General features: G+C 36.1%; 2 protein-coding genes across 4 annotated transcripts; one reads left to right on the forward strand and one right to left on the reverse strand.

Moving 5' to 3' along the window:
* Positions 1 to 217: 217 nt before the first annotated feature.
* On the reverse strand, positions 218 to 9114 carry ATP5PF (ATP synthase peripheral stalk subunit F6). Of its 3 annotated transcripts, none has more exons than XM_081951484.1 (4): positions 8976 to 9114; positions 6199 to 6390; positions 1640 to 1764; positions 218 to 329 (listed from the first exon to the last, which is right to left on the reverse strand). In XM_081951484.1, exons 2-4 carry the CDS (start codon positions 6366 to 6368, stop codon positions 301 to 303), a joined length of 324 nt encoding a protein of 107 aa, XP_081807610.1. In that variant the 5' UTR covers positions 6369 to 6390; positions 8976 to 9114; the 3' UTR covers positions 218 to 300. The 3 variants fall into 3 exon arrangements, with proteins under 3 accessions (XP_081807610.1, XP_081807609.1, XP_081807611.1); XM_081951483.1 differs by lacking the exon at positions 8976 to 9114 and adding an exon at positions 8763 to 8962; XM_081951485.1 differs by lacking the exon at positions 8976 to 9114 and adding an exon at positions 8642 to 8759.
* Positions 9115 to 9355: 241 nt separating this feature from the next.
* On the forward strand, positions 9356 to 26533 carry GABPA (GA binding protein transcription factor subunit alpha). Its single transcript, XM_081951475.1, has 10 exons — positions 9356 to 9485; positions 12285 to 12385; positions 13427 to 13571; positions 14441 to 14525; positions 15021 to 15266; positions 16562 to 16756; positions 18659 to 18715; positions 20546 to 20686; positions 22215 to 22407; positions 24064 to 26533. The coding sequence occupies exons 2-10, from the start codon at positions 12309 to 12311 to the stop codon at positions 24290 to 24292; spliced, it is 1368 nt and encodes a 455-aa protein (XP_081807601.1). The 5' UTR covers positions 9356 to 9485; positions 12285 to 12308; the 3' UTR covers positions 24293 to 26533.
* The last annotated feature ends 771 nt before the right edge of the window (positions 26534 to 27304 follow it).

Raw genomic sequence — 27304 nt, forward strand, 5'->3', positions numbered from 1 at the left:
TTTAAGATGATGTTGGATATCCATTTGTCTGAAATGGTGTAGGGTTTCCTGCTTAGTCAGGGGGTTGGACTAGAAGACCTCCAAGGTCCCTTCCAACTCTGCTATTGTATTGTATTGTATTAATTTGTGATGAAATATTTAGTAATATGCTTTTACAAGATATTGGATAAAAAAGAATCTATATATATAATTTAATTCAAAACACCAGTGCACACTATTAGCATTGAACTGTTTATTTAAGTTATAATTGCAGACTAACTCAACATGTCCAACCTAATGTTTCATATACACGTGATCACATCACTTCTGAACTTCATCAAATTTGGGTTCTGTTGAGAATAGAAAAAAAATCTTGTTAGTTTATTTTGAAAATAGTTTTCTAACTTCATTCCCATTGCCATGCACCAGAAATAAAGTCAGAATGTTCAACACACATTTTTTTGGGATAAGAGCAAATAAATGCACATTTGCTTGTGATATACCATGGCATAAAAATGTTCAAGTAATCAACGTCAAAAAGCAACATTGGATTCTAATTTTTTCATACTAGAGATACGAATCACTGAAATTGAATTATGCAAAAATAAAGCTTGTTGTTTCTTAGTAAAGCTATCATCTGAAATAACAAAAGGGAATTTTAGGAAGTTTCATAAAGTATAATAACAATAAAAAACCTTACATTAATTGTAGCCGATATAAATATTAACACAAAAATACCAACTGTGAATGTGTATAGATATTGTTGGAAACGGAACAGATTATTATTGTGCCAAGAATATGAAAATGTGGGCTTCTACAATTTCATTTTAGTATTAATATTTGGATATGTTTCATAAATGTACTGAAATTACAATTTGGTAATTGAGTTGTTTTAAAACAATTCAGAACCCGTAAACTACATTTAGAATTCAAATGTATTAATTACTGCCTGCTGTCTGAATAAAAAACCAGTTTGGTGTAGTGGTTAAGGCATCAGACCAGAACCCAGGAGACTATGAGTTCTACCTTAGGCATAAAGCTAGCTGAGTGTCTTTTGGCCAATCACTTTCTCTCTCAGCCGTAGGGAGACATCTTCTAATGGGATAATATAGCAGCCATTGAAGGTAATAACCAAGGAAACCATATAGGAAAAGGTACAGGTGCTTTAAGGAGTAGTAGAAAGGTGTTTGCACCCTGAAGCACATTTTTGCCTCAATCAGAAATGCTGCACATAATCTATTGCATGTAATTATATTGTAACCATCAGTAAACTATAACTTCAGATTTTAATTACATTATATATTAATACAGGTAATCCTTGATTTACAAGCACAATGAGTAACAGAATTTCTGTTGCGAAGCAAGGCATTGCTAAGTGAATCACACGGATGTTAAGCAAATCCAGCTTTTCCCGTTGACTCAAGATGAAAACTACCTGGGAAAGTCACACATGGCAACATGACCCCAGGACGCTGCAACTGTTGTAAATACATGCTGGTTTGCAAGTGTCCAAATTCTGATCACCATGGGGATGCTGCAAGGTCATAAGTGTGATGATTGATCTTAGGTGACTTTTTTCGGTGCTGTTCTAACTTCAGTTACTAAAGAAATGATTGTAAATCGAGGACTACCTGTAATAGGCACATTTCCAAAACCTTACGTTCAAATTTGAACTCCGGAAATTTGGTCATGTCTCCTCCGCCATATAACCGTGTGAGTTTCTCAGTTTGTTCATTCAGCTCTTTCTCATATTCTGAACCAACATCAACAGGGCCACCAGTTTTTCTAAAAATACAAGAACTGTTATTTTTCAAAGAAATAAAAAAACCTGGTAACATCTTTTTAAAAAGATCTCTGTATGAGAATTCCAAATTTAATTTAAGCGGAAACAGAATGACAACTGATTACCAGATTTATAATATATAAACATATTCATAATAGCTTTCAGATCATTTGCTGTGTAACTGCTAAATTATGAGAAAAAAGCCATAGGAAAATGCCATTAACAAATTGATTAATCAGGAAATTCTAAACTGATTTATCAGTCACTAATATACTTGCAGAACAATCTTAGGCCAGACATAATATATTGGGTTTCCAACTTGTAACCCATTGACATCTTTGCACCTATTGGAATAAATGTGCCTAAACATATCTCTTAGGAGCAAGAGTGGGCAATAAAATTTCCCAAAGGGGCCACATCAGAAACTGGGCCTGTTGTGAAAGGACCCTTCTTGTTTCTGCTGTTTCCGCAGGTCAGATAAGTATATTTAAAAGGCTGTGGCCTGTGGTCCATAAAATCCTTAGGCCTGCTTTGGAATATACCAGATTTCCTGCTCCACAATTTTAATTTCAAAATAGAATGCATACAAGAAAAATTGCAGCCTCGACTTCATTTTCTAGTATTATTTATTTTATTTTTATTTATTATTAGCGTTTATATACCGCCCCCTCTCCCGAAAGGGACTCGGGGCGGTGTACAGTCCGCATTAAAATGCAACAGATTAAAACATAGAAATAACTACAGAAATACATGTATATGAGGATAAAATATGCCAAACTGTACTGCTAATAAATAAGTCAATACAAAAGTTTAAAATATCAGATTAAATTTAAAACACTATCCCTCTAAAAACCAGTAAGAATGTGTATGCCAGGAGGTAGACGTTATAAATTATGCCAAACCAGCCAGTCGGAACAGGTGTGTCTTCAGTTTCTGTCGGAAGGAGCGGAGGTCAGTAGTGGTTCTAATGTCGGGGGGGAGGTCGTTCCAGAGGGTTGGGCCCATCACAGAGAAGGCCCTACTCCTCGGTGTCGCCCGTTGGCATTGCCTCGTGGACGGCACCAGGAGAAGGCCCTCCCTGTGAGAGCGAATTGGCCGCAGGGATGTATGTGGGAGGATGCGATCCCGCAGGTAACTAGGCCCTATGCCATGGAGCGCTTTAAAAATGGTGATCAGAACCTTGAAACGCACCCGAAAGACCACAGGTAGCCAGTGCAGCTCGCGCAGGAGAGGTGTTACGTGGGAGTACCTAGTACTCCCCATGACTACCCGCGCGGCTGCGTTCTGGACTAGCTGCAGTCTTCGGGCGCGTCCCAAGGGAAGCCCCATGTAGAGAGCGTTACAGTAGTCCAGGCGAGACGTCACCAGTGCGTTAGTGACTGTGTGTAGGGCATCACGGTCCAGAAGGGGGCGCAATTGGCGCACCAGGCGAACCTGGTGGAACGCCCCCCTTGCCACGGCTGCCACATGATCATCCATTGACAGCCGGGCGTCTAGGAGGACGCCCAAATTGCGCGCCCGTTCCACAGGGGGCAATTGTTCGCCCCCTATGGCCAGTGATGGAATCAGCTGGCTGAACCGAGGTGCCAGTAGCCACAGCCACTCGGTCTTGGAGGGGTTGAGCTTGAGTCTGTTGTCCCCCATCCAGACCCCGACGGCTTCCAAACACCGGGACATCACTTCGACAGCCTCGTTGGGGTGGCTTGGGGTGGTATGCCTCCATCACTCTCCACTTTATTCTTGAACAACACCGGGTGGCTACAGACTTCTTTTGAAAGTACAGTATTTGCATCTATACAGTTATATGCATCAATTAAAAAAATGGGAACCTGGTAAAAATACTCTGGCAGAGAGTATCCTTTACTAGTTTGTATTTTACTACACCACATTTTGGGAGTAGCCATGTCTATCATAAAGCAACATATTGTGAAAGAGACACCTGTGCCATGGCATATATTTTTTGAATGGATAATCTGCTTCATTTGTTGCAGATACCCTGTACCTGCTCAATTTGCCTGAAAATGGAAGACTACATTAGGGAAGAAAGATTCTTGGAGGAAATTTGGTAACATTACAGCATAGGCGAACAAAAAATAAGTCTAAGCTACAATGGATAGTTTACTAGTTGGCAAAGCTTGCTGATGCTAGAAACATTACAGAAGATTATAACCTGTCATGTATGACTACAGTGTTGTACTTCAATACTATTTGGGGGGAAAGATAACTTAGATACAAGCTGAAGTTAAACCTAATATTTCCTGCTCAATTATTCCTGCTACCATTGTTGAAGCAGTCCATTAGTGGGTCATGTATGGAGAATCCCAGGATTTAATCTTTCTTCAGGAAGTGTATTAATAACACATGCACTAGCATATATTAATTCACCAGTTTTGCCATTTATGGTCAATGACCAACAAAGTAACTATATTAGAGCTAGAAAATCTACACACCCATTAAAATGTTAGGTGTTAGAAGTGTAAAAAAATCAGATCAAGATAAATCACTTCAGGTTTTTTTTAACCTTTAATATAACATGTAAACTGTACAATTCAACTGAAAAGCAACTTGAAATCTTTTAGGGGGAAGATGATAATAAAAATCTTACAATAATATGGTAGCATAGATGTGCACATCTTTATACTTCTTGGAAGCACTTGATTTTTTTGTCAGCATTCAGTCTTTTGGAGTAGGAGCCTATCAGCATGGTACATCTGGCCTTGGGAATCTGTGTCCATTCTTCTTTTAAAAAGCCCTAGAAATCTGACAAGATTGTGAGGGCATTTCCTGTGCACAGCCCTCTTCAGGTTACCTCCCAGATTTTCAATTGGATTCCGGTCTGGGTTCTTATAATAAAGGTAGAAGAAAATTCTGAAGTGATTTATCTTTGTCTGATTTTTTTTCTTCATCTCAAATACCTGACTTTTTAACAGGGGTGTGTTGACTTTTTATATCCACCGTATAATCCCAATACAACATATAAAAGCTCAAAAACAATAAGAATAATAAAACCATACAATTCTATCAATTAAAATTTACACATATATTAAACAAAAAGATCAAAATATAAAAAAAGCAAAACAAAATTGATAAAATTTAGGCAAGAGAATAAAAGAACTTTCCAATGGTTTCCAAAAAGGAACTCACCCTTGCAAGTTGCTTATAGTGCTTGTCTAAAGAGCAACATTATAGACCCTTTGGCAAATCTCGGCTTTTGCTGTCTTTAGCAGGGTGGATAAAAATCAATTTTAAAAATATTTTTTTTAAAAATCAGATTTTTAAAATTTAAATTGAGATTTTTTAAAAATCAAATTTATTTTAATAAAATGCTTTTGGAGTAAAAATCTATCTAAAGATAGTTTTCTATTTAAGATATATTAATAATTTAGTTTCTTCAGCATGAAATGGAGCTTAATTATGTAGCATGAGGCTGTTGTATATTCTGCAATATTGGGATTGTCAGTGAGTCAACAGCGGGTCAGAGGAGGAGCTACTGTGGGACTGAGATAATAGTTGCTCTTCAAAAATTATAATTTAAATCAAGTTGATTTAAATCAAGCCTTTTTACTAGATTTAAATCATGATTTAAAGCGTGATTTAAATGAATTTGATTTAAATCAAATCCACCCTGGTCTTTAGGCCTAGAAGTAGCCAAGAATGGGTAAATAGGTCCCATAGCACAGGTCAGCTGTGATATTTATGTCACATCTTGATGCAAAATCAAGAATTAGTCAGCCAATAAAAAAATAGAAGTTTAAACCAATAAGATAGATAACAAACAGACTACTGATTCCAAAGGGATCACTCCTGTTTCCATGAGAATTAGAATGTTTGAAATACAAAATGGAACCTGAAAGAGTGCTTCCAAAATTTACATTGGACAATATCCAGGAGCTTTAGATGATTGTATGTGTATATATGTGCATTGGGATACAGATTCATAACGGTGTTTAAGAGTTAGTGAACCGTTTTCAACTTTCAATATTTTTGCATAAATATGTCTTGGAATGCAATGTATTCTCCATACAAGTCCTCAAATTAGACAAAGAGAACCCAATTAAACAAATGAGTCAAAAACACACTTGCTCCTTTACCTGGGAGTTTTTCCACCTTTCAATTTATTTATTAGTCTCAGACTCTCCGGGTGGGAGGTCATAGAGGGATGGTGTGAGTTATCTCATTCAGGGGCAAGTAGATGGAGAGAGAACATGTATTATAGAACTCTTATATAACTTAATCTATATAAAATTAAATACATAATCCCAGGATCTTTCAATCCATGGGTTTCATAAAAAAAATAGTAACAAATAAAAAAGTCATTATATTATCCCTTAATAAAATACATACACTTGACATTTACATAATACTATAAAATAACTTGCAGGAAGTATGAATAGTAAAAGTAGTTGTTCACATAAATTAACTGATGATGAACTTACAGACTTTTGGTTTTATACTCTCTAATCTTGTCCAAGAACAGCTTCTGTACAGGATCAAGTTCCTTTGCTTTATTAAATGCGATGGCAGAAAAGCCAATATTTCTACGCAATTGGACAGATAGGGAGGAACAGAAAATGGAAGAAAATCTAAAGAGCTGTTGAAGAATCATGATAAATTTGCGAAATGTTCACCTAGAAAGACAAAAGATATCACACTGAAATGCAAATTATTTACTTTGATATGATCACTATACTAGTCTGAGATATGTTGGGAATCCTGCTTCACATTTAAACTCACTCCACAAGAAGGAACTTCCAAGTTGTCACTTCAAAAGTATTATGAATTTTGCTCTGCTCATTACATCACAATATCTTCCTTCAGTATACTAATGATCGGCATTTGATTTTTAATGCTTTGTTTCATTTGATTTGTTTCATTGCTGACCTCTTAAAATCCAAGTAGTAGAAAGCTATAGATAAATCTGGCAAACAATTTCAGACTGCCACTATTTCATTAGATAGTGTCCCATTCAATGATGGCAGCCATGGCCAGAATGGTCTTGTCCTATGCCACTGCGCCCTTTCCTGGGCTGCTCATGTCTAAGTATCTTTTTCTTAGATAATTGCAATATGCTATATATGTGGCCACCAATGAAGACCATTCTGAAGCTTCAGCAGAGTGTGGCCTCATAATCAATTATGAATACATCTTCGTATTTCTTATGTAACAATTTTGCTTTGTCTTGTCAAAGTAACTGTGTTATATCCAGTGAGCTCCATGAGATGAGTTTCTAAATACAATTCAGTGAGCTGGTTTTCATCTATCAAGCTACATGACTTAAGGACTTACCTTTCTCTGCTTGTCTTAAATGATCTCACAGGATGGTATCCCTGAATCCCTTCATTTAAACACTATCACCTTGTGATGCTCAGAGATAATGTGTCTTCCCTTTGCCATTCATGTACTCTAGAATACTATTTCTCAGCCATTTGGCCCCATCCATATTGTGTTTTACAGCAGTAGTACAGGTAGTTCTTGACTTATGACTGTTTAATTATGATTCAAAGGTACAATGGCCTTGGAAAAGGTGATATATGACCTGTATTGCATTTATGACGATCACACCCCTGTAGTCATGTGATCGCAATTCAGATGTGTTGCAACTAGCTCACATTTGTGACTACTGGGCAGCATCCTGCAGTAACATCACAATTTGCAACTGTTTTGCTAATTCCCATCAAAAAACAACTTACTTGGGAACCTGGATTTGCTTAACAACCATGGTGATTCATTTAATGACTGAAATAGAAATTCTAGTCCCAATTGTGGCCATAAGTTGAGAACTATTTGTATAAACCTGACTTTTTGAATAGGTCATCTGCCAAGTTTGGAATACAGCCCAATGATACTAATGCTCATATTTATTTAGTGTACACGTTGCCTGTCTCTAACAAGTGACTCTGGGCAGCTAACAATTAAAAAAAAAGAAAAAAAGAAATACAACTAGACAATCAACTACAGAGATAAAAATATCACCAACAAAAATCACACCCATAAGTATAAATACAATATAAATATTTCAATAATACTAATTTGCAGTAAAGCTCTGGATGAAGAGGATACTTCCCATTCATTCATTTAATTTTTGTATCTTTTTGTATCTGATAATTTTGCTCAGTTTTACGATAAATCACCTTAAATTATTCTAATTTATAGGAATAAAAGTCAGGTTGCCAATCCATCAGACATCTCCTTATGCAAAAATATTTCTACATAAACAACTCATTTAAATGACTCACTTTATTGATAGAATCAATACCAAACTATCAGCAATTAATACAATATTCTGGAAGACTGCTCATTACAGAAGAATTAATTACTTTAGACTCGAAGCTGTTTGAAGGATTTGGATTACGGGCAAGATCAAGGAAGCATTTACAGGGGAGCTAATACAGTTGCCATCAATGAATAGCTTTTGAGGCCCATTCTATTATCAAGATCAGAGTATTGTTACTACAGTAGTGGGTTTTGTGTAACAGGCATCCATTCGTGTGGAAAGTGTGTGGGGGGGGGGGGGAGGGGAAGCGGCAATAGCACTCAATTCATCCTCAACCACCGAATTAAAAACAAAAACGAGTCTAGTAAAGGTAGAAAGGATAGCGGTTGCTATATTGCGTCAGAAGAAAAGCAGCTGAGGGCATAATGCCCAAGCCTACGGCCTCCTCAACTGGCATCGGCCTTGTCTGCAAAGAAGTTGCTGTTCAGAAAACTCCTGTCCAGCTCTCGGGAAATTCAACCCACCATAGCAACCGACTTCGCATTCTCCAATCCCACTTTTCCCTAATGTGATCCCCTCTGATGCACCGGATATTATTTTCACGATCCCCACAATGTGGCCAAATTGACCCACCGGCTTCGGAATGGACGAAGTTAACGGTTTACCTGTCGCTAACTGCAGCCACTTATCATTCTACGGACTATTTAGAAGCCAGAATATCCAGGGAAAGACGATTCGGAACAATGTGATTGGGGGGAAAAAAAGAGAGAAATGGGATCAAACTACCTAAGGCCGAAATCCTTCAGAGATGACTGCTTTTTCAGCCTCCTTTTACCCGACTCCACTCCTCAAGGAGCCCCACCACGATCGGTCACCTTCCTGGAGCCTGCAGTCAAATGGCCCCGCCCCGACGCCGAAAGTCGCAATGGGTTTCGGGAATTTTGTTTTAAGACCGCCCGCCTCCGATTACTTGCTTATCTAAGCGTGGCTCACTTTTACCTTCTCTCTAAGCGTAGCTAGTCGAAATTCCCTTCCGGCTCTTTTCTAATGAGGAAAGGTCATTAAAAACTCGGAAAAAACTCTTTAACCGATGGCCAGTATGCCTACCGGAAGCAGAAAGATTCACTTCCGACTTAAAGTGGCGCCTGTAAAAATACTTTGAATTTTACTATAGTAGCTCTAGGCGGGCTCGCAAGGGGCGCTGGGAATCGTAGTTTTTGTCCTTGGCGCGCGGGGTGGGGGGGGGATCGTGTATCTGCGCTTTTCCCCCGCCAGGGCCCCGCGCGCAGGCCTAGCCGACCGACCGACGGCCAGAGTTGGGAGTCCTCTAAGGGTTCCTCCCCCCACCCCGACTCCCTTTCGCCGCCAGGACTGTCAGGGAAAACGGGAGCTTCTTGGTTGAACCGTCGTAGCTGCCACGGCGGAAAAGAGAAAGCAGCGGCGCTGCTCCAGTCGCAGCGGGGCTGGATTGTTTTTGTGACGGAGACCGTGAGGTGGCGGCGGCGGCTGGTGAGTCTTCAAGCGGGAACTCCGGGGCGCGAGGCTCGGAGGAAAGTGAGCGGGAGGGGGAAGAGGAAAGCGCCTCGCGCTGTATCCGGGCGGGAGGGGGGTCTCGTGGCCTCCTCACTTCTTGTGTTTTGTTTCCGTTTCTGCTCCGCGCGGCGCGAGTCTCATTTCCGTTTCGAGTTCAAACAACAAGGAGGCGCCGCCGCGGGTGACGGAGGAAGGCCTGGACCGGGGGAAGGATTTCCCCCCCTCCCTATTCGTCTTGGCAAGATTTTGCCTCCCCCTCCTCGAATCATGGGGCGGGAAGGACCCCTAAGTCCTGTTCTTTTCCTCTTTTGGACATTGGAAAAAGAGGCCTCGGGACTCCCGCCGAAAGCCAAGTCCCTTTGGCAGGCGCCTTTCCCCCCTCTACACAGGGATAGGTTGATATACATGTTTGTTTTTTCTTTTACCTGACAACCTTGGGTCCCGGAGAGGGTCTCTGACAACAGATTTCAATATGAATTCGGCAGCCCCTTTTCCCTCCCTCAATTTTAAACGCTTTTTCGCCATCTCCATCCTTGAAACGCCCCTCCACATCACGGTCGTCAATACAATTTTCTTTCGCAGTTTTCTTAGTCTTGACTTGTCGGCTTATTTTAGTTACGTTCAACTGCTGTAGCCGTATATATTTTGTCAAAATCGATGTGTAATTATTTCAGTGAGGAACAAGGGGCGTCTGGTGGATAGCCGTAGTTGGTAGCAAAAGTTATGTTGTAAGTACCGTAAGTATATGGGCACTGTACATCCTGTTTAAAGTGCAGTAAGGCCGCTTTGAAAACAAGAACAAGGGATAAATGAAATGTATTTAATTGTTATGACAAAGAAGGGTTTATATTTATCATTTCTTGTAATGTTTTGACGACAAGGAAAATACAGCTTTGTTTCTTCAGTGCAGTTGTTACTTGTAATTTTGATGGGACCCACTAGAAATACAGGTAGTCCTCGACTTACAGAAATTCATTTAGTGACTGTTTGAAGTTACAACTGCACTGAAAAAAAGTGACTTATGACCATTTTTCACACTTATGACCATTGGAGCATCCCCATGGTCACGTGATTTTCATTCAGATGCTTGGCATCTGATTCATATTTATGACCGTTGCTGTGTTCCCCAAGGTCACGTGATCTCCTTTTGCGATCTGACAAGTAAAACCAATGGGGAAGCCACATTCATTTAACAACCGTGTTACTAATGTATAAACTGCAATGATTAACATAACAAATGTGGCAAGAACAGTCATAAAATGGGGCAAAACTCAACTTAGCAATATAAAGTATGGCCTCAATTGTGGTCATAAGTCATGGGCTACCTGTAAACTACTTTTTTGTGTAAGTTCTTATTGCATGCATATGTAGGGTTAATCTTTTTTTTAAAGAAAACTTCAATTTAATAAAGGATGAAGAACTGGTTTGGGAGCAACTAATTATTGTTTTTATTTCTCTTTACAAATACCAGGTAAAGCAGGATATAGATGTAGAGGGAAAAAAGAATGTCTGGATTTGAGTTTTATCCTCTTTTACTATTGCTTGATCAGCATGACTACAACAATTAGCTAACCAATTGAATTCTTCATTGTAAGGAGCAAAATAACATCCCATTGTTTTTAATTTAAAATGTTCAACTTTTCAACTCCAAAGCTTCCAATTTCATTAGGCTCCCAAGAGCATCTTAAAGATCTTAGTAGTGAAACAATACCAGCCCTATGACTTAAAATGGTTGAGTTCTCCTGGTAGACTGAATCATAAACTAGCCAGTTATATTTTAGCCAGCATATTATGTACACAGCATATTACATACACTGAGAGAGGTTGATAAAGGGAGAGATGTATTTAGTTTAAACAACTGCAGACTGCTGTAGTTTAATGTTCTAAAGCACCATTTTGTCTTTGAAATTGAAGGGTATAGCCCTACCTTTTAAAATGCATATTTTAATTGGCAAATGTATGCAGACTAAAGGTAACTCTTTTAAGCTACAACATTCTAGTAAGCTGTATGAATTTCTTGGACTAGAGTGAATATAACATACTGCATGTTTCAGAAACTGATGGAAAAAGATGGAAAATAAACTCAGTATAAAGTATGGTTAACATCAGCTGTTAAAACTACAGGTAATCCTCGACTTACAACAGTCCATTTAGTGACCATTGGAAGTTACAACGGCACTGAAACAAATGAGTGATGACCATTTTTCACATGAACATTGCAGCGTCTCCATAGTTACATGATTGAAATCTGTGGCAAGAAAGGTCATAAAATGGAGCAAAATTCACTTAACATATGTCTTGCTTAGCAACAGAAATTTGGGCTCAATTGTGGTCATAACTCGAGGACTACCTGTGCAGGACTTCTAAAAGAGACAGTGCTGTAATATCTTCTTAAAAATAAATCCAGAATATATGAGGTGATTAAAATATGGTGAATTTAAACAATTTTAACACAAGTGATTTGTTTACTGTAAGTGATTTCAAAGGCTGTGCAGCACTTCAGATTTGAAGGGCAAAAAAAGTTCTTTAAAAATGCTCAAGTGTATGTATATAGCACTTGTCAACAATTTAAAGCAGCATTTTTATTTGTAATGGAATAACCATTGCTTCATAGTAGTACTCAACAAACTTTATTTCTAACATGCATTCTTTATGCTACTGTATATCTTGTTTTCAGATTCTATGAAATAGTAAAAATGCATGTTACATATAATTATTTTTATTTTTATTTTAACACATGTGGACTACTAGTACTTGTTATGTTTGAATTTGCAGGCTATCTCTTGAAATATTTCAACCATGACTAAAAGAGAAGCAGAAGAACTAATAGAAATAGAAATTGATGGAACTGAAAAACAAGAGTGCACTGAAGAAAGGTATATAGAAAGATTCCATGGGCCTCCATACATGATTATTTTTATAGCTGTCTTTCTGATTAATAAAGGAAGGTCAAATCCATTTGAAAAAATGTTTTCATTTCAATTATATGGAAATAATATTTTTCTTGACTTTAAGGATGTAAATGTATGAGTTTTTTTATGAAGGATAGAAAGCATAAATTTGTTAATACTGTTCAAAGAACTTTTGATGCTTGCAACAAGTTGAAGCAACAGATGCTTTTTTCTACCTCATCCCTTATTATTTTGGGGATAGGGTTAGGTTTATAAAATTGAAATAAAAATATCACATGAACAGGACTTTCTTTAAAGCCAGAGTACATATTACTTATAAAATAATTAAAAGAAATATTTAATGGTAGGGGAAATATTGTTTTATAGATGTTAGTTCAGTGTCATAAAGTTCATTACCATAGTATTAAAATACTAGTTAAGAATTTTGTGGATTACTGTTGCTAATCATCTGCCAGTATGTATGTAATATACTTGTGTCTTAGAAGTCACTTGTTCCTTTTTAGGTGACTTTTTAAAATCGCTGTTGCCTTAATCACATCCTAGTCTATTTTGAAGATTCTTTATAGGGGTGTAGAAACAATAGAAACATTTAATGATATCATGCTAATTCTCTAGGTGATTTGCCGAAAGACTACACCCCTTTCCCAAATTATCATAAATTCCAAAATCTTGCAATTAATTAAAAATGCATTTTTATATGAAAAAGATCCATTTAGGTCTGATACTCAAATTATTGTTGTGGTTTTTGTCTCACACCTACTTTAGTGGATTTCAGAATTCAAAATAAAATAGTTTCATTAAATGTCATCAATCGTTTAATATTTGGATGTGACATTGATTTAGGTGTTTACATATGAATTATCTACCTGTACCTCTTGTACAGGTACAATATTATTGAACTTTTAAAAAATGTTCAAATCAGATTTAGGCTAACAAATTAAAAATCTATTCTAGAAAAAAATGTTTAAAATACAGTGGATCATTTTTTAAATTCTTTCATTTCAGCATTGTTGAACAGACTTATACTACTGCAGAATTTGTAAGTCAGGCTATTGATATCAATGAACCAGTTGGAAACTTAAAGAAACTACTGGAACCAAGACTTCAATGTTCCTTAGAAGCCCATGAAATCTGTCTCCAAGATATACAGGTATAAGCACAAATTGTTAAAGAGTTGTAAATAAGAATCAGTTTTAGAGTTAGATTTAGTAGTAAATCAATACAGATTTAGTCCAATATAAACCAGTCATAGGTTCATGTACACTTCTTTTATACAATATGTTCTTTCCCCTCCCCCAACCATTCTACTTATGTTTCCACTCTCATATCCAATACATTTATCAAGCTAGTTTTATATGAGTTTTTGAATCATTTAAAGGAAAGGAAAGATAATGTAGGAAAGGAAAGTATATATAATAAAATAGAAAATAAGGTCAAGTATGAGAAAGCTAAATTATAGCAAATAAGCTACTTTAAATGTGAAATACTAAAGTTGGTGGAATGTTGTAGTGCATGTAGAGGAAAGTTTTGGCTTGGATGGTGGAAACAGATTGTTCTAGGATGCAAAACAAGCCATTGTTTGGTTATGAATACATCGGAAAAAAACCAATAGAATTTTGATTTATTCAGATAAATCACATGTTTTTGTGTATGTAAATGAGAGCAGAAAGTTGTCTTTTTATTTAAGGAATATCTAGCTTATAGAGAATAAGCAGTACAGTACTATGTGGTGTAAATGGTATTTTCAACAAACTTCCAAAACAAAGATTATTCTATCCTGGGGTGGGGTGCAGGGAGGGAACTATTTTAATCTGCAACGATTTTGATGTTAAATATGATGCTAACTGAATCTTTGGGATATTGCCATATAATGTAGTAGGTTGTGTAAGTTTGTGTACATTTATCTATGTATCTGTATTTGTAAAGTCAATACTACTTTGAAATTTTAAAGAAATGTTCACATTGATAGTTACGAATTGTTGACTTCAACATTTTTCTAAATCTCCTTTCGTTATCAAGCTGGATCCAGACCGTAGTCTGTTTGATCAAGGTGTCAAAACAGATGGAACTGTGCAGCTTAGTGTCCAAGTAATATCGAGGCAAGGTAAATTATTACAGATTATCTAATAAAGTAGACTTTCAATGTGAAAAGGTAGAATAGAATGATAAGGTAGCGAAGAGGGAACAGGAAAATACCTTTGGCACCATTTCCTAATAATTCCTAAGTTTCATAATGGAGAGCTGGGATAGATATGGGCAGCTTATGAAAGTATCATGTGGCATCATTACTTTTTCTCTCACTTGCTTTCCCTTCCGTTGTTTCATGAAAGATATATACGTTTGAAAAAACTGAAATGAAATCCTTTGCTAATTAGTTCATATAGGAATATTTCACATATATTCCATTTTAAAAAAATGTTGTAGAGAATAAAGGCTAAACTTTTTTCCGCATATGATTTTTAAAACTAAACGCCTTTGAAGAGGCAATCTAAGTAATAATTCTGTTCATTCTGTTAATATTATATTTAGGTACCGTACTATTTCATTATTTATAAATATTATTTTTATATATTCATTCACTTCCTTTTTCTGTATATAGGAATGGACCCAAAGTTAAACATCCTTGAAATTGTAAAACCTGTCGAAACAGTTGAGGTAGTGATTGATCCAGATGCCCATCACACTGAAACTGAAGCACACCTTGTTGAAGAAACTCAAGTAATAACGTTAGATGGAACTAAACATATTACTACCATATCTGATGAAACATCAGAACAAGTAACTCGATGGGCTGCAGCATTAGAAGGGTACCGTAAAGAACAAGAACGCTTAGGAATACCCTATGGTAAGACATTGTATAATTAAATGATAAGAATTAGGGGTGTACAAAATCCATTGCTCCATACATCTCATTTTCCCAGAACATGATGATAGGGTCATCTGAGTTTAGTAGTTATCTAGAAGTAAACTTTCTAGAACATGCCATTTTAGACCGTGTCTAAAACATGAACCATCTGTGTTATGGGAAATTTATTTCTATAAAATCACTCAACTACTCCTGCAAAGTCCAGGTTGGTACATTACGGTAGAAGAGTGGAACTTATTATTAAGAGTGGAAATACAGTAGATAGATAGGGAGAGGGAGAGAGAGAGTAGGTAGGTTCGTAGGTAGAGGAATAGAGAGAGAGAAAGAGAGAGAAATACAGTAGATAGGTAGGGAGAGAGAGGAGATAGGTAGGTACATAGGTAGATAGAGGAGGGGGGGAGAGAGAAATGCAATAGGTAGGGAGAGAGAGGGTAGGTAGGTAAATGTTTCCAGGTGTATTTATCCATGTGCTGGAGAAGGAAACAGCTGACAATCTGCAGCACCAAAGATTTTGTTTCTGCTGGCAAAGTACTTGATCAATGTAATTCTTATCAGTTAAGTAGCTTTCTGAAAGGGGGGGGGGGAGTTTTAGCACTCTGCAAACCTCCCAAAACCGGCCTTTTCATGAAAACGGCCTCTTTTTTTTAAAAAAAAGGCATGAATAGCCGGGGGGGGGGGGGCTTGCAGAGTGCTCCTGGGATGTGAGGGGGCCAAAAACAAGCAAAAAATGGCCTCCCCCCCCCCCAAAAAACGGGCCCTTTTTTGTCAAAAGAATTGCATGCATAGCCTTATGGAGGCTTATAAAATGCTCCTGGGGGCTAGGGCTCATTTTTTGCTCATTTCTACCCTCCCCAGCCCCCAGGAGCTCTCTTAAAGCCTTCATTAGGCTATGCACGGCCATTTTGGTGAAGGGGCGGGGTTTCAGGAGGCAAAAAATGCTGTATTCGATGTATAAGACGCACCCAGATTTTCAGCCTGTTTTTTGAGTAAAAAAGATGCGTCTTATATTCCAAAAAATACGGTAAGCATTCCTCCCCTATACATCATACAGGGGAGGAACATCATCAATACAGGTGATGAATTCCAAATGATTCTGAAAGAAATTGCAATTTTAATTAATGATGTATTAGATTTGAGCCTAATTCTCAGTTGCTTCTGCGATTACTATTTTCTGCTGGACTTTTATGATGACTTAATTATTTTTGCAGAATGTACATTATATAGAAGATGTCATATTTCAGCATTAGGAAAATGAATTCTTTGTATTTTCCTAGATCCAGTACAATGGTCAACTGATCAGGTACTGCATTGGGTTGTATGGGTGATGAAGGAATTCAGCATGACAGACATTGACCTCAATACACTTAGCATTCCAGGAAGAGAACTGTGTAGCCTCAGCCAAGAAGATTTCTTCCAAAGAGTCCCTCGGGGAGAAATCCTATGGAGCCATCTGGAACTTCTTCGAAAATGTATGTGTATTTTCTTAAGCAAGTGTGATTTTTAAAATGTAAATAAATAAAATGTTTTACATTGTGGATATTCTAGTTCTCAGAATGTATGTATGAAATGTGAATTTAAATGCTATTTGGCTATGTGAAATTATAATCCATTTCTATCCTTTCCGTTTTTAGCAGAAAAAAGAACTTAGCATCATTTGAAAGATATGGATACTATGAAACAGTGCAATTATTTTAATAATACTATTGAAATGTTAATGCTTATGTTTTTCTATTTAATAAAACAATTTTGTATAATTTTTAAAAGGTTATAGTCTGCCTCCGAAAAATAAGCAGACATTAAATAAAAATGCACAATTTTGTATAATGCTATGGATACCCAATGTTCTATATACTGGTATTTCCTTGCTTGCTTGCTTGCTGTTCCAGGTGAAATTAACTTTAAGCAGTATTATCCAGCCATTGTAAATTGAATTTAAAACATATAATAACCTTTGCAATAAAACAATAGCTACCACAGTTCATAAAATAGCAAATATATAATGGCAGAACCTGCGAATCTAATCCATTCACAATCACCAAGCATACAACTACTGCTGTTGCAAGAAGGAGTAGATCATACAGTGTCACTTTTTGCGAGGACTTCCCAAAAGTCATTGTGTGCGCGCTGTGTTCAGATACCCAAGCAAATTCTGTTCTGCAGAGAATGCTTGCCTCTGATGTCTAAAGATGGCTGTCCTGTATCAAATAAACATTAAGCTAGTCACCTGACTAAATGTTATTTGAGGTGTAGGTATGATTGGGAATCTAGCTAATATCCACTTCCTCAACCATACAAAATTAAATGAACACATCTCCCCCTCAGTGTCACTCATAACAAAAACATATCCATTCGTAATTAAACATTTTCAATAGCAGAAGTTAATTGATGAAAAAGACTGGGAATTTAAAGAAAAATATGAAATGAAATTGGCTTACAGAATTTATAACGTAATTAATATAATAGATACATAAAGAAAAATATCTTGGTTTACTGTGTATATTTATAGTAGGATCTACAAAATATTACAGATATAGAACAGCTGGTTTCGGGTTATTTGATCCATGCATAGAACGAAGTGGTTGCCTTGTTCTTGAGTAAAATGGAGTTTACTCTGGTAGCAGTGGTGATGATGGAATCAAGAAAAAAGCCAAGGACACTGTTAAGTTGAGGATGGGAAGGTCCTTGAAAAAAAAATGGGCAAGTTGGCTGGTAGGGTATACTCTTCTGGGATATCAGTAGCAGCTGAAGAGAAAGGAAAGGCACTGTGATACTGGGGGATGATTAGGCTTTTAGAATATGTATTATGGAGTATACGCAGTAATAGCTATGGGAAGATGCTGGTAAGATGGAGGGGCATGTAGAGCAGTGGGATATCCTGTGCTGTCACCTTGGCTGTGGCTATGGTGGTAGCTGAGATGATGAATAAAAGTGTTGAAAAAAAGGGGGCAGGGGTATGGGGAATATGGGTGCTGGGATATTGCCTGAGAAAATAGGAAAGGGATAGTTGGGAAGGAAGACTAGTGAGATTTGCCACTCAGAGCTTTAGAGGGGGTTAAAGGGAGTAATGCTTCCCAACCTTGTCCTGTTTGGTCTATCTAGATTTTCTTTCTTTCTTTTGTCTAAAACACAAAACAATTAAAGCATTGGGGTTTCAGTCCTACCAAACCATGGCTGATCTGAAACAGTTTTCCAGAACACACAGAATGTAATGAATTATTCTGGCTTCAAACAAAACAAAATCTATTTTGTCCTTATCTTCAGTTTATAATACTGTACATAAAATCCTCACATCCTTTTTTATATTTTCCTTGTTTATCAACTGCAGTAACATTTTCTTAATAGCAAAATTTTGTCTTTATTATCTATTGCAGATGTACTAGCCAGCCAGGAACACTCTGGAGAAATAGCAACAGTTACTATTGATCAACGTAAGTTGTCATTCTTTGAATACTTACGAAAGAAAAATACTTAAATTAGAGATTTAAGCTATAAAAACAAAAAACAACTTTTATAAAGTTAAATCTGTAATTTAAAGTATAATCAAATTAAATTAAATTGAAATTATTATTATTTTACTGAGAAAAGTCTATTCTGCAGATATGTAATTATACTTGAACTAAAATTATGCTACTCTGCTGGACAACCTAGATCAGTGGTTGGCAAGCTGCGGCTTGCGAGCCACATGCAGCTCTTTACACACTTTAATGCGGCTCTTCTGTGTGCCGGGCGCCCGCTCCCCTCCCTCCTCTCGGGCACTTCAAAACAAGCGCCCCTTTCCCTTTTTTCTTTTCGACCCACAATGATTAGGGAGGATCCTGAAGTCGGGCGGGGACGAGAAGCGAGGAGGCAGAAAAAGAAACGGAGGCTAAGGAGCTTCCCCCCCCACCTCCTCCCAGCAAAAATCTAACCGGGGAGCTGGGCGGGCAGTAGCAAATTGGCCGATCACGCCGCGTGATCAGCTAATTTGCTACTGCCCGCCGGCTCCCTGATAAGATTTTTGCGGGGGGGGGGGGAGAAGCTCCTTAGCCTCCGTCTCTTTTTCTCCTCCTCGCTTCTTGGGACTCCACCAATGGCGGAGCAAGGCCCGCCCAGCGCCAGGCTTTGGGTTAACACAGAGGTCTGCAAAGGTGGCTGTTTTAAGACTGGTGGACTTCAATTCTCAGAATTCTGGGAGTTGAAGTCCACCAGTCTTAAGAGCCAATTTTGCAGATCCCTGCCTGGGCTAATATGATTGATGCCCTTGGTGGACTTCAATTCTCAGAATTCTGGGAGTTGAAGTCCACAAGTCTTCAAGCTGTCAGGTTTGAAGACCCCTTGGGGTTTTTTTCCCTAAAGGGTTAGGGATGCAAGGATCTTGTAACTTGACAGCTTTAAGACTTGTGTGCTTCAAATGCCAGTTTATTGAAACTAAAAACTGTACCATCCTATGTATTTTCGGTTTTAAAAATGTGGCTCTCAAAATAAATTTCAATCGTGGTTTTGGCAAGATTTGGCTCAGTTGAAAAAAAAGGTTGCCCACCACTGACCTAGATGATTGATATTTGATTTATATCCCTCCCAAAAATAATTGCAAAGGGTATTTTTTGAGCCTAATGCCAAATACAGAACCAACAGCCTCCAGGTACAGGTTCAGGCGTTTCTTCAATCTTTAATTTGACCCTGGATGTTACAGAGCTAGTATTTGTCATCAGCTCAGTTGAAGTAATGGATGACTTTTCCAAGAAGCTTACCTAATGAATTAACCTCTGAGTTGTTGGGAAAATAGGATATGTTTTGGGAAAAGCTAAGAGTTCATATTGGAGTTAGCAAGGCCTTTAGTTCTGTTTTTCCATGAATACAAACTGAAACTACCTACTCAGGAGCAGAACCACTACAAAACAATGCCTCCAACTCCCGTTCACTTCAGGCAGCCCAGTAATAATATCAGTAATAGATTTTCAGTAAGGCCAAGAGTCACCAGGAGTTAAGCTGACTTAAAATCCACTTTGTATTTTCTCATAAATGTCTCATTTTTAGTTTACATGCAAAGTACAGGTTACAGATAAAGGTGTTAAGAAATAATGCTTCTAGTATAAAGCATTATGTTGCTGATTCATTATATATTCCTTTTTTAATTGCATCACGTTAAGCAGAACATTATACATTGCCTATCAAAAAAAATTAATATCTTGAGAAATTGTCTCTGTTATGGATGGAAATGGCAATATAATGTATTTTGTTATTTGTAAATTGATTGTCTGATGCTTTGTCCTCTCTAGCCGTGCAGATTATTCCAGCTTCAGTTCAGCCTTCTACTCCAACTACCATTAAAGTAATTAATAGTAGTACAAAGACAGCAAAAGTACAAAGAGCTCCAAGGATTTCAGGGGAAGATAGAAGTTCACCTGGTAACAGAACAGGTATATTTTTTTATTAAAGCAAATATTTTAATTATTACTATAAAGAAAGACAATGATTTTGAAGTTAAAGGAAAATGTCTATGTTGCCAGGCATTTGTGAAAATCTAGAAATGAAGTACAATCTCTGGAAATATAAAACTATATAAAGGCACACTTTATATTTTATTACTCTTCTTTTTAATTTTCCATGAATATTTCATTCATAAATTAAATATTTTCTCCAATAAAGAGAAAGCATCTGTTTAAGAACTAAGTTATTTATAAATTATGAACTTTTTATTTTTATTGTAGGTTAATGCTTCCCCTCAAAGTGTTTGAAAGTTTCACTACCATTATCTAGATAAAAAAAGTTAGTAACTCTTTCAGAAAATTTCAATCCCAAGGATGTTTAATTATATTTCTCACTAAATTTATGTTTAAGTTTGTTGTCTCTTCAAGAATTTTCTTGATACCTATATACTATAGAAAATGTAGCAGAGCCATGTTAATCTATGGTAACAAAAAAATCAGGAGTCTGGTGGCACTTTCCCAACTAACAAATTTTATTAAAATGTATGAACTTTCATGATTGGTTACAATCATGAATGGATACAAGCTGCGCTAAACACTTTTCTTAAGTAACTGTAAATTGGGATTGGAATGCAGGACTTCACAAATAGTATTCATTAGAATTAATTAATGTTAAGCTTTTGAATTAAGAAATATTTTAATTGAGCGAGCTCAATCTTCTTCACCTCATCTGCAGGTATGTATCTGTCTATTTCTCTGATTTTCAGCAATGGTGATGCGGGAGAAGTAAGTTGTAGTTGGTGGAGCATGTCCAAATTGTGGAAAGCTGATATAAATTGTAAAAAACATTTAGGCATATTTTATACTTGAATTCTAACTTGTAGAATTTTAATAAATAAAAAGCTTGGTCTCTTCACTGACATTTTAGTTGATCTTAAATTTTGATGAAGATTTTCTATTGTTACATTAGTTGCTTCTTTTTAAATAGATTACAAATAGTCCTTCCTTACTGATTGCTCTTTCAGCAATTGTTCAAAGTTATCATGGTGCAAACAAGGAAATATATGACTGGCCCTCAAAGTTGTAGTTACCATCCCATCCCCCCAGATTTGTGCTTTATGCACTTAGCAACCAGCATATTTTATGATGGTCACGTGTGTTCCACAGTGACATGATTACTATTCATGCTATTCACCAGCCTTCACAGCTGGCTTCCAACAAGCAAAGTCAGTGGGAATGCTGAAAGGAAGCAATCACATTCATGTGATATCATGCTTAATGATCACAGGTGATTTGCTTAGTGACTGCAGCTATAACTGATATAATTTTGGAGTGGTCACATAACATTTCACTGATTGCATTGTTTAGCAACAGAGTTGCCAGTTCCAGTTGTGGTTGGTAGGTAAGGATTAACTGTATACAGTTAGCTAAACTTTATCTTTACAATTTTATTCTGCTTGCCTTAACTTTATAATAAATGAAATACTTAATGTATTTATTTGCATATTAATCATAATAGGAAACAATGGTCAGATCCAGTTATGGCAATTCTTGCTTGAGCTTCTGACTGATAAAGATGCCCGAGATTGCATTTCATGGGTTGGTGACGAAGGAGAGTTTAAATTAAATCAACCAGAACTAGTTGCCCAAAAGTGGGGACAACGTAAAAATAAGCCTACAATGAATTATGAAAAACTCAGTCGTGCTTTACGGTAAGTTAAAAACTCTTGATTGATTTTATAGCATTGTTACATTGCTTTTCAGCTGAAAGTTCTAGAATAATAGACATGATCTATAAAAGTTTATAGGCCCCATCTAGAGTCTTATAATCTAAGCAACAACATAAAATGCAGAAAAATGTATATTGGATTCAATTCTCAAAATTAAATGATTAATTAACATCAAAATGGTTGAAGCAGCTGAGGAATTTGCTGGAGCTGACTTTTCAGCAAAGCTTTCTTTGCTACTTTTCCTCTATTTTATTTTCATGAGAATTGGAGAAGGGGCTGTTAGGCTTTTTCACAAATTCCTTTCTTCTGTTGGGCTCAAGTCTTGTTCATCTGATTCTGGCCTTGATAGTGGATCTGTCTCAAGACTATCCTTTTTAGTCAATGGAGTAGCTTAAAAAATAAATAATTAAGATTAAAATAAAAGCCAAGGATAGAGAAATGATTAATACCCATGTTGAGGAAACAGAAAATCAGTTAAACACTATAAGTCAAAAGGTACATCATAAACCACCCTGCCATACAGCCTCCTTAAAAAAAAGGCTTTCCCAAAGCCCAGCACAGTGTGGGAAAACCTTTTGGACTTCTGGAGAAAAGCCGTTCCAGAAGACACAGGTATCCACATAAAAATTGATGTTTGGTACAACCTATGTTTAAAAGAAAGTATTCTGTAATAAAATACTTATTTCTATCTTCAGTGGAGTTTTCAATCTTCCCTCTTCAATTGGTATCCTGTATAGTTTCAAATTACACTATGACAATAGGAAAATATGTTCCTAATATTGGAAAATCCTTTTATTTCTCCATAGTGGTGGAGGTAGCATCCAGACTGGGTTGACCTTCATCCACTCATTGCGAAGACTGAGCCTGACAGTTAAATTAAACCATGCGCCCTGTCACTAGGCAAAAGCCCAGTTCCGACTCAGTCCACAAAGAGGACGGATGCATCATCGCCTTTCTCTGATAAATTGATTAATTGTTGTGAGCTTCACATTCTGTCGTTCATTATGAAGATACTCCTAATATATGGCTTGCTTGTTTCAAATATTTATTTACTTGCCAGCAAACTTGCTTACAAGCTGCTTCAATCAGAACTAATTTTGACATGATTTCCCTCACAGTTAAAACAAAGGCTCACAGAAAGGGCCATATATTTCTTTAAAATAGTTTGGAGCCATCTTTCTTTTTACCAATTTAAGGATTTAGTTGTGCTAAATGTTTTAGTGGCCTTTAGTGGAGTCTTTCATGGTGCCAGTACATATGAGGATGCACAGAAATATCATCCTAGCCTATTAGAATCATGCAGTCTGTGTTTTAATGTATATTTTAACTGAAACATTATTTAGTAATTCAATAGTGATATTGAATATGCAGGAAGTTCGGGCAGTTATAAAGGCTGATTAAGCTCAAATTTAAACGAAATGGAGATTATCTAACATGATAGGGGTGAGTTTCTCTTAATGTTTTGTGCCACCTCCAACTCTTACTGCTTTATAGTTTCTGAATTGGTACAGATTTTGAGGGAATCACGGGAATAAAATCCATTTTATTGCAAAAGACAAATTTTACAAATTTAAAAAATGGGCCAGGTTTAGTCACTTTCCATTTGTCTTCTTGTTGCATTTCCTTTCCTCAATGAAGGTATTACTACGATGGTGACATGATCTGCAAAGTACAAGGCAAAAGGTTTGTATACAAGTTTGTATGTGACTTGAAGACTCTCATTGGGTACAGTGCAGCTGAACTGAATCGGTTGGTGACAGAATGTGAACAAAAGAAACTGGCAAAGATGCAACTGCATGGGATTACGCAACCGGTCACAGCAGTTGCATTGGCTACAGCATCTCTGCAAACAGAAAAAGAGAACTGAGGACTAGGACCTAAAAGCTTGACAACATTCTTTTACACTTAGCAGTTTCTGGTTTTAAAATTAGAACTGCATCTATTCATTGGCAATTCAATATGATGCATGATTTTCTACAAGGAACGCTCATAAATTAGGGCCTTTTTCACTTAAAGATGTGTTTCATGAATGTTAAGGGCACTCCACAGTTCAACAAGACATACAGGTTGTAGCAAAGAGTTTGGGAATTATAAGCAAATTGAAGATTTGTTGGTATTATGTTGTGCTACATTGCTTATTTTTTCAGAGCTTAAAAGCATTCACATATAGAACAGTCAGATTTTTTTTAAAAAAAATGGTCTCTCCACTTCTTCAGATGCTGTGTTAATAAATTTCTAAAATTAGAACAGCTTGTTAGCTATCCTCATAATTTTAAGCATGACAGATTGTAAGAAAAACATTGATATAAAGGTGTTTTCTTTGCCCCTTAGCAAGAAGAAAGGTAACTGCTGAAAAGAGAAATCCAAATTTAATGCCAATAAGCCAATTATGAGTATTTTGATATCTGTAGATAAATATGTGCATTTGAGGGGAAAATGCTTACTATCTTGAGAAATTTTGTTAAGCTTAATGTCTGGCACAAAAAGGATTTCCACATTTTTATTGTAGGAATTAAAAACTTGAAATTTGTCTCTCATCCAAAGAATAAATTTGTTTTGTTTAATCTACACTGCAGAGTATATCAGCTGTTTCTGCTTTTATACTTGCACTGTAATTATTTTTCAACTGAAGACTTAAGTTAATCACAGAAAGAAACCCCTTGTTGAGTAACAGAATTAAAGAATGGAGTTTGATTTCCCTAAGTTATATAAATGGCTGTGTCAAAAAAAATACTTTCTTTAAATTACTTTCCAAGCTTTGCTTTAATGCTTTGGAAATAAAAAAAATTATTGAAAAAAAAAAGAGTCCTGTAAATTTAAAATATTTTTAAAAATTATACCTAGTTGAAATCCAGAAATGCTGACAATAGTTTGCGCCTGTTTTTTGTTTTACTTATAAAATTTGGGAAATACATTCATGGATATATTTATTACTCTTGGTTAGTTTGGTATAAATATTATGAATTAAAGCCATTAAAAGTTATGGTTTACTTAATCAAAAATGTAGCCAAGTTGAACAGAATATTTATCCTTTATCAACAATTCACTTAGTTAAATATCATGCTTTCATAAGAAGCAATGATCATACAACATGGTTTAGTTCTAAGGACCCTAGTCTTATAGATGCTGTTACTTTAACAGCTCCACTAGTTTCTAAGGTATAATTCATGGTTTTATTTACTCATTTTCAAGTTACTAAAAAACCAGACAGGAATATATTGTTGTGTTTAAGAATCATTTTGGGCAAACAAAGCATGTAATCTTGTGGCCAGTTAAATCCAATTCACTCTGAGGTGTAGTGAATACAAAATAGTTTAAATTCTATTAATATTTTGTTATTTTTCCTTTTTCTTCCCCAATCTGTACAATAATTATAAAGAATTGTTCATTTGAAATATATTATTAAGAATTCATATTTTGTTTTAGCATCACTCTATGCCAATATAAGCTTTAGGATTGTTATTGCATAACAAGCAACATAGCTCAGATTACTCATTCATATTTATAAAACTGTTCATTTTATGTCAGATTACTCTGATCACAAATTAGTTAATGCTATTATATTCTCTCAGCTATGCATATTCTAGAATAAGCCATAGTAAGGAACATGGCATATGGCCTCTCTTTTATATACATTGATTCCCCCCCCCCCCCGAATTTTAAATTTTCATTGTATTTCTTTTAGAGGTTTGCTGCACTTGTTACATTTGTTCCATTTTATAGTGCTGATGTATGTTAAGCCTTGCTTATAACAGAACCACGGAAAGGATAAAACAAGTTAGAAATATTTTGTTGTATTTCTTGTGAGGGACAATCTGTGACTAATTTGAGGTCTTCAGTACAAGGGTATGGAATATTATATGTGAAATGGCATTGTGTGGCTGTCAGAAGAATAATATAGATCGTATATTCCCAAATGTTTGTAAAATAGAGGGTTTGCATACATTTTTACTCTTCAAGGACATGTGCTCTAAAATTATGTATTTCCTTTTGTGTTGAATGTTTTGGTAATTTTACATGAAACAATTATTTTCTATTTTTACGCTAAAATATTTGTGCATAAAATTGTCAATATAGTAAAAGTAAAAAAATAAAATAAAATTTTACACAGCAGTTTTGGTTTTATGTCCAAGTATGAATTATTCATAGTTTTGTAGGTCTGCACCCTAAACATTCTGGAACTATGATATTGATTGCTTTAGATTTGTTGCCAATAATAAATAGATTTGGGCCCTTGATCCTACATTAGTTCAAAACTAGCAGAAAGGTTTTTCTTATGATTGCCTTAATTGGAAACTTTCTTTTACAATAATATTGCTCTATAAACAATAAATGCCCTAGATTAAAAACATGAAACTGTTCAAACTAAAAATGGCTTTTACACATTGTTACAAAATGTGCTTAAAACAATTCCTTGTTGGACAAATAATAAGCTTTTTTGTAAAATGCATTTTAGTTAATGTGATAAAATGTTCTTACTGCATACCTTGTATATTTAGTGATTAGTATTAATCCAAATAGTAGGCTTTTAATATTAACTTCAGTTCCCTGATAGGAAAATCAATATATAGAAAATATAAATTAATATATAAGTTCAATGTTTTGTAATTGTAATAACTGAGAGAGACAGAATACACAACTCATATGAAATAATGAAAGTGCTGAATCTTTGCAAATACAGATTCTAATCACAATCAAAGCTCTTTAGGAAAAAGGTCATCCTATAACAACCACCCCCCAAAAAAAAATCTGGTGTCAAGCATAATTTTGGCTCAAATGCTGCAAATTGAATTAGTTTCTTTCCGTTGCTTTTGATGCTGTGTAGCTTGAGAACTGCACTTGTATATATAAGTATACATTTAAGGAAAACAAAATCTAT

This window comes from Natrix helvetica (genome assembly GCF_964273705.1).
Source record: "Natrix helvetica genome assembly, chromosome: 4".
Taxonomy (NCBI): domain Eukaryota; kingdom Metazoa; phylum Chordata; class Lepidosauria; order Squamata; family Natricidae; genus Natrix; species Natrix helvetica.